Source organism: Felis catus, chromosome B2 (assembly GCF_018350175.1).
Source record: "Felis catus isolate Fca126 chromosome B2, F.catus_Fca126_mat1.0, whole genome shotgun sequence".
NCBI classification, from domain to species: Eukaryota; Metazoa; Chordata; class Mammalia; order Carnivora; family Felidae; genus Felis; species Felis catus.
Window position 1 is genome coordinate 451,505 of NC_058372.1, and position 7,946 is coordinate 459,450.

Consider the following 7,946-nt stretch of genomic DNA (forward strand, 5'->3'; position numbering starts at 1 on the left):
GCCCCGCATCGGGCTCTGGGCTGATGGCTCAGAGCCTGGAGCCTGTTTCCGATTCTGTGTCTCCCTCTCTCTCTGCCCCTCCCCCGTTCGTGCTCTGTCTCTCTCTGTCTCAAAAATAAATAAAAAACGTTAAAAAAAATTAAAAAAAGTTAACAAATTAAAAATTCAAACTAAATTAAAATTTAATTAACTTGTTTTATGTTTATAAAAATAACAAGGTCAGCACACACTGTAAAATATATGAGGATAAATTTTCCTCATTTTCTAAAGATAAATTAAAACCCACAGTTTGCATTTCCATAAATGGTGATAGTTTTTTTTTTTTTTTTAACGTGTATTTTATTTTTGGGACAGAGAGAGACAGAGCATGAACGGGGGAGGGGCAGAGAGAGAGGGAGACACAGAATCGGAAGCAGGCTCCAGGCTCTAAGCCATCAGCCCAGAGCCTGACGCGGGGCTCGAACTCACGGACCGTGAGATCATGACCTGAGCCGAAGTCGGAAGCTCAACCGACTGAGCCACCCAGGCGCCCCATAAATGGTGATAGTTTTAACTGAGAACTCCCGGTTATGACTTGTATCTGTACAGGGTTGAGTCTGTGATTGCGTGTTTTTCAGAGAAACAGTAGATATTTTACACTATATTCATTTCCGTCCCAGTTAGAAAGCAGTCTTGGAGCACGAAATTGAGCTCCTTCCCTACTCAGCGGCCCCTCTCTGCTTCTGAGGGGCTGTGGCCTCTCCTGCAGGTGGCCTTGTGCACAACCCACACTCCTTGGCTTTCCTCTTGCACCCCCAATCCCCTAACCCCTTGAAAAACAGGGCTAGAATGTGGTGGTCTGAAAAGCCAGGGTTCTCTTATGATATAAAACTCATTTTCACATGAAAGAACTTTATTTATTTATTTTTAAATTTATTTTTATTTATTTACTAAATTTTTTTTTAACATTTACTTATCTTTGAGAGACAGAGAGTGAGCAGGGGAGGGACAGAGAGAGAGGGAGACTACAGGATCTGAAGCAGGCTCCAGGCTCTGAGCTGTCAGCACAGAGCCTGACGTGGGGCTTGAACCCATGAACTGTGGGATCATAACCTGAGCTGCAGTCAGTTGCTTAACTGACTGAGCCACCCAGGCACCCCTGTGAATGAGCTTTTAAAACAGTACTGAGAACAATCTGGTTTGGGAGATAGTATAAGTGTTAAATTGTAGAGTAGGGCTAACCTATAGCTTGAGAGAGAACAGCTTTGTTTTGACACTGAAGGTTAAGAGATAACAGCTTTGCTTTACTCATGTAAATTACACTTCATACTCTTGTAAATTAGGCTTCACCAATTAAGGGAAAAAAAGTTCAAAGAAAAGTGGCGCCAGAGGTAGGGTCAAGGAGATCAACTGGTTGCAACTTAATGGCAGAAAGTCTAAAATAATCACCCCATCGAGGAACTGTTTCCACCTCATCTGGGAACTGTTTTTTTGTTCTGTTCCCAGGTGATGATAAGACGATGTGGTCGGCTATAAAAACTCTGTACCCCGGCTGTTCGAGGCTGCACTCTGATAAAAAATGTTGGCCCCAATCGGTTGGCCTTGCCTCTCATTGCAATAAACTTTGCTGTGACTGTCACTGGTGCCCATAGCATTCTGTTTCAGGAGTCATGTGGATGCAACAATAGGATACATACATGTTTCCAGGAATGCTTCCAGCAGATTCTGTGACCACACACACATTTATTTAAATTAGGTGTTCCTCTGGGGATGGAAAGTGGAAATTTTCTTTGGCTCCAGGCTGACTAGCTCATGGGTGCTGAGTCACAGCACCTTGGCTTCTTTTGAAAATGGCTTATCCCCTGAGTTTCCCTTAATATTCATATCTCACCCTTTGTTTTCACCCTCTAACCACATCCCTGGGTAAGTCAGCATTGTTTAGCATTTGTTCCCTGGTATAATGAAGGTAAGTGGTGCCCCAGGACATTGTAACATGTTTGCTGTCTTCTCATATTGTGGGTGTGGGGGGCTTGATTTTGCCAAGACTGAGGTCTTGATGGTGCCCTAGAGGTTGCCACCCGGGGACATGTGCTCTGAGTGCTGCAGCTGCTGTACTCTCTTGTACTTGCTCCCACCCTCAGCTGCCGTGCTCTCTGACTTGCTCCCGCCCTCAGTCTGCCTTTCCTGAAGTAGCCTCTCCCACATAGTTGGAGTGAGGAAAATAATACCTTGTTCCTTTGGACAAAGTCATGAAATAGATTGTAATAGGTACATGTTGGTTTCACAGCAAGATCGTTAACCTTATGTTTGTCCGCGACATGCTAGCCTCCACTACACCTCTCTCTGGTTTCAGCTGGCTCAGTGCCGCCCTAGGAGAGAAGGATTGCGTTTCATTTACGATCTGGAGAGTGAATGAGTGGAATCTGTAGGAATGCAAATCTTGTCGCTGTAGGGATAAATGGCTGAGTCAGTATGATCAAGTTCTGGTGCTGATTTCTGGGGTGGTGATAGTGGGAAGCTATTTATTACTGGAGGTCCTGGCCTGCTTCTCCTTCTGAGAGACCAGTGTGTAGAAAGAACCCCAGCCTCAGAGTGGGTTTGGGATGCATAAATAATCTAGGGGCTACAGGAGGTCCAGAGGAAGGTCAAATTTGGACCTCAAGGAAGAGCACTGACACGGAGGGTAGGGAATAGACATTAACAGAATCTCTGGGGTTCCTAGGTCCATGGAGCACAAAACCCTCCTAATCACTTCACGTGGGCTTTGGTTGTGGGACAGGTGGTTTTAAACATCAGGGTTTACTGAACCTTCATCTTTGTTGAGAACTTTGTTGAGTGTGGATATAAATACTAATATCTGTGATAGATGAGCTGGCAGTCTTTGCACAGAGGAGAGATTTCCATGGAGGAGAGAGTGCAGATAACAGAGCAATGAGTGGTCACCTCAAGGCAGTGCACCTGCTCCCCAGGATGCAGCTGGGATGTGGAATCGCCTGTCCCCCACTCCAGCTACCTTGGGCCCAGCTTCCTCAGTACCAGCCAGGTGCAGGTGGACCGTGTCACCTCTGTGTTCCCTCCTGCTTACAGGACAAAGCCCCAGCTCTCCTCACAACAGGACAGGACCCCCATGCTCTGGTCTGGGCCCACATCTGCATCCCTACCTTCCACACTCTTTGCCTCAATCCTAACGCTTCTTCAGAAGTGAATTTCTTTTAATTGCCCTTGGTTGCTTTCTCCCTGACACCCTCTCCCCCTCCTCACACTGTGTGCTGTTTCTTGCCTCAGTTTCTACTCTTCATTTTCCTTTTACCTGAAATGCCCTCACTCCACACCTTCCTTTCTCCTTAGCAATCCCATCAGTCCAGGGTTGTTTCCACCCAGGAGGGTTTCTTGCAGGTTGGATTCATGAGCTCTCTTTTAGCGTATTGCGATTATTTGTTGATGTGTCCATTTTCTCCACAAGATGGTAAGCTGTTGAGTGTATGGAATGGTTTTATTTGACCTAGAATCTTCAGCACCTGTTGCCTGACCAGCTCTTCCCTGTACTTCAAGACTGAGCCTACAACCACCTTCTCTGGCTGCACTGTCATGCCCCCTCCACTCCCTCTGCATTTGGTCCCTCTGTTCCCACATTGATCACATTTCCCCTATAAAATCTTGAATGACTTGATAAAACCAGGATCTAAAGAAGATTGTTTCGATACATGAGAGGGGACAAGGAGTCCACACAGTTGTAACTGCTAAGATCACACAGAGGTGACTGCTAAGAGAGTCATGAAGAGGCTGTGAAGTTGGTGTGTGGGGAGGAGGGAATGTGTAAGAACTTTCCAAGGAACAACCAGTGGGATTTTACTGACTGGAGGTTGGGAATGGGAGAGGGCATTCAGCTGAAATGGCAATGATATGGTAAGCTTGGGATCAAAGCAGAATTTCACACTACCTGCCCAGTTGGTTGTGGCTGGGAAAGATATGAGGATTTGTGTTTGATCCTGCTGATTTTGAGCTGAGGGTAGGGAGTGTCTCGCAGGCATTTGGAGGGTATTAGTCTGCTCTTCAGGAGGACGACTGTGTGGCTGGCTCTACACATGAGGCTGGTGGATTCATTGTGTCACAGAAACACTGGGTTGAATTAATAGGGTAAAGGGTCCTGAAGACTACGCTTGTGTTTGGACGAATTCTCCTGAGCCATGAAGAACATACACAGTTAAGGACGGTCGGGGGAACAGAGTTGCAGGAGGAAGCCACTATAGGGGGACAGATCAGGATGTGCAAGGGACATTTGTGCAGGAGACTCACCCTCGTCTTTTCGCTTTAGCCTTCTTTGTCTTGGAGTTGGCGTTGGAGACAGAGATGCACTAAAATCTCTCCCTTAATCTCTGTTGGGCAGGAACTTGGACGATCCCCATGGAAATGGTTGCTCTGGAAAACCAAACTATCACTGAATTTGTCCTCCTTGGTTTCCATGATGTAGCTGAGCTGCATCTCGTTTTCTTTGTTGTGCTCACCATTGTCTACGTGTCCATCGTCATGGGGAATGTGCTGATCGTCGTGGCGGTGGTTAGCTCACGGAGTCTCCACACACCCATGTATTTCTTCCTGGCTAACCTGTCCTTCCTGGAGATCCTCTACACCTCCACAGTGGTGCCCAAAATGCTAGAGGGCTTCTTGCAGGAAGCGGCCATCTCTGTGGCTGGTTGCTTGCTGCAGTTCTTTATCTTCGGTTCTCTAGCCACGGCTGAGTGCTTCATGCTGGCTGTCATGGCCTATGATCGCTACCTGGCAATCTGCTATCCTCTCCGCTACCCACTCCTGATGGGACCCAGGGGGTGCTTGGGGCTGGTGGTCATAGCTTGGCTCTCTGGCTTCATGGTAGATGGACTGGTTGTGGCCCTAATGGGCCAGCTGAGGTTCTGTGGCCCCAACCACATTGACCACTTTTACTGTGACTTCATGCCCTTGATGGGCCTGGCCTGCTCGGATCCCAGTGTGGCCCAGATGACAACATTCATTCTGTCTGTGGTCTGCCTCACTGTCCCCTTTGGGCTGATTCTGACATCTTATGCCCGGATCGTGGTAACTGTGCTCAAAGTCCCTGCTGGGGCCCAGAGGCTAAAGGTTTTCTCCACCTGCTCCTCCCACCTGGTGGTGGTGTCCACCTTCTATGGAACTCTCATGGTCTTGTACATTGCACCCTCTGCTGTCCATTCCCAACTTGTCTCCAAGGTCTTCGCCCTGCTCTACACTGTGGTCACCCCTCTTCTCAATCCTGTGATCTACACCCTGAGGAACAAGGAGGTTCATCATGCATTGCGGAGACTTCTGTACATTAAGCTCACCAAAACACTCAGTTGAGGGAGAATGGTGGTGAGGATTTTATTTGGACTTTGCATGTCTCCATTGGGGTGTCCTTCAGGACTGGTTGGGAAGAACTTTGTTCTATTTTGACCTTTCTCTCTGTAAAACATTCTGTAGTTACTCTAAAAATGAGCACCAATTTCAAGTGTTAACTTAAAATTTACATTTATCTTTTATTATTCTTTTTAAAATAGGCTATGAATATTTGATATAGAAAGTAGATACACAGAAACAGAAACAGAAAGCAAAAATATTGGCTACTTGTAATAGGTGTGTACGTGTGTGTGTGTGTGTGCGCGCGCATGTGTGTATACAAACACATATGTATAAAACAACTTGGATTGTGAAACTGTAATCTGGTTTTTCACTAGACACTATGTCTTAAACATCTTTCTTTTTCAATGAGTATGGAGTTATTCATTCTTCTGGGCTTTTAGGATGGTTAAACATGGCTTGTTTAATCTTCGCTTATGGGATTTTTTAGTTGTATGCAATTCTTTCACCATGCAAACATAGTGTACATCCAGATTTTCCTATAATAAATCCTTAGGACTTAAACTGCCCAGTCTAAGGGTATACAATATTTTTTAACATTTAAAGGTAATGCATTTGCTTTTCTTAAAGTTTTTTTTATTGTAGAAAATTTTAAACATATATGAAAGCAGTGAGAAAATTCTAATAACCCCATGTAGCCATCATCCAGCTTCATTATCTACATTTGTCAACCCTATTTCAATGACTCCTTTTTGGAGTCAATGGCTCCTTTTTTTCTGCAGGATTTTCGAGCGACTTTCAGTTGTGTGCATTGTATAAGTACATATTCCACATACAAATATTCTGTGTGCTCTTTGGTAAAGGCATTTTTAAATTGTTTTAACTTCAATTACATATAGTTACCATACCATGTAATATTAGTTTTAGGAGTACACTAAAGTGATTCAGTACTTCCATATAACACCCGGTGCTCATCACAACATGTGCACTCCTTGATACCCATCACCTGTTTCCCCCATCCCACCACCCACCTCCTTTCTGGTGACCATCAGTTTGTTTTCTGTAGTTGAGCATCTGTTTCGTGGTTTGCCTCTCTCTTTTTCCTGGTGCTCATTTGTTTTGTTTCTTAAATTCCACATATGGGTGAAATCATAGGGTATTTGTCTTTCTCTGACTGACTTATTTTGCTTAGCATTACACTCTCTAGTTTCTTCCTTGTCATTACAAATGGAAAATTTTCATACTTTTTATGGTGGAGTAATATTCCATTGTGTATGTGTACCACATCTTCTTTATCCATTAATCAGTTGATGGACACTTGGGCCCTTTGCATAATTTGGCTATTATAAACAATGCTGCAATAAAAATAGGGGTGCACGTATTCTTTGAATTAGTGTTTTCACATTCTTTTGGTAAATACGTAGTAGTGCAATTGCTGGGTCACAGGGTAGTTCTATTTTTAACTTTTTGGGGAATCTCCATACTGTTTCCCACAGTGGCTTCGTCAGTTTGCATTCCTGCCAGTAGTGTAAGAGAGTTCCCCTTTCTCCATGTCCTCACCAACATCTGTTGTTTCCTGAGTTGTTCATTTTAGCCATTCTGACAGGCGTGAATTGGTATCTCATTGTGGTTTTGATTTGTATTTCTCTGATGATGGGTGATAGCAGTAACTCTTCTTTAAATGTTTGGTAGAATTTTTTGTGAAGCTATCTGGTACCGGACTTTTGTTTGTTAGGAGTTTTAAAAATACTGATTCAATTTCCTTACTAGTAATTGATCTGTTCAAATTTTCTATTTCTTCTTTTCAGTTTTGGTAGTTTATATGTTTCTAGGAATTTAGCTATTTTTTTTTCTGGGTTTTCCGATTTGTTGGCATATAATTTTTCATAATACAATCTTACAATTGTTTGTATTTCTGTGGTGATGGTTGTTAATTTCCTCTCATTTGTGATTTTACTTATTTAAGTCCCTTCTCTTTTTTCCTTGATGAGTGTAGCTAGAGGCTTATCAATTTTGCTATTTTTTCGGTGAACCAGCTCCTGGTTTTATTGATCTGTTCTATTGTTTTTTTCAGGGCCTATATCATTTATTTCTGCTCCAATCTTTATTATTTCCTTCCTTCTGCAGGTTTGGGGTTTTGTTTTATTTTGTTTTATTTTGTTTTATTTATTTATTTATTTATTTATTTATTTATTTATTTATTTAACATTTATTTATTTTTGAGACAGAGAGAGACAGAGCATCAATGAGGGAGAGTCAGAGAGAGAGGGAGACACAGAATCTGAAGCAGGCTCCAGGCTCCAAGCTGTCAGCACAGAGCCCAACACGGGGCTCAAACTCATGGACCATGAGATCATGACCTAACCGCGGAAGTCGGACACTCAACTGACTGAGCCACCCAGGCGCCCCTATCTATCTATTATCTATCTATCTATCTATCTATCTATCTATCTATCTATCTATCTATCTATGTATTTATTTCTCCTTTAGGTGTAAGATGAGGTTGTTTATTTGAACTTTTTCTTGCTTCTTGAGGTAGACCTGTGTTGGTCTAAACTTCCCTCTTAGAACCACTTTTTGCTGCATCCCAAAAGTATTGGAGCATTGTGTTTTCATTT

The 7,946-nt window shown here is 43.4% G+C and overlaps 1 protein-coding gene across 1 annotated transcript; it reads left to right on the forward strand.

Moving 5' to 3' along the window:
• Positions 1-1,064: 1,064 nt before the first annotated feature.
• On the forward strand, positions 1,065-6,367 carry LOC101100389 (olfactory receptor 11A1). Its single transcript, XM_045057028.1, has one exon. It carries the CDS (start codon positions 4,384-4,386, stop codon positions 5,329-5,331), a length of 948 nt encoding a protein of 315 aa, XP_044912963.1. The 5' UTR covers positions 1,065-4,383; the 3' UTR covers positions 5,332-6,367.
• The last annotated feature ends 1,579 nt before the right edge of the window (positions 6,368-7,946 follow it).

Coding starts and splice junctions, on each gene's coding strand:
- LOC101100389 (XM_045057028.1), top strand. CDS start 4,384: ATGGAAATGGTTGCTCTGGAAAACCAAACTATCACTGAATTTGTCCTC.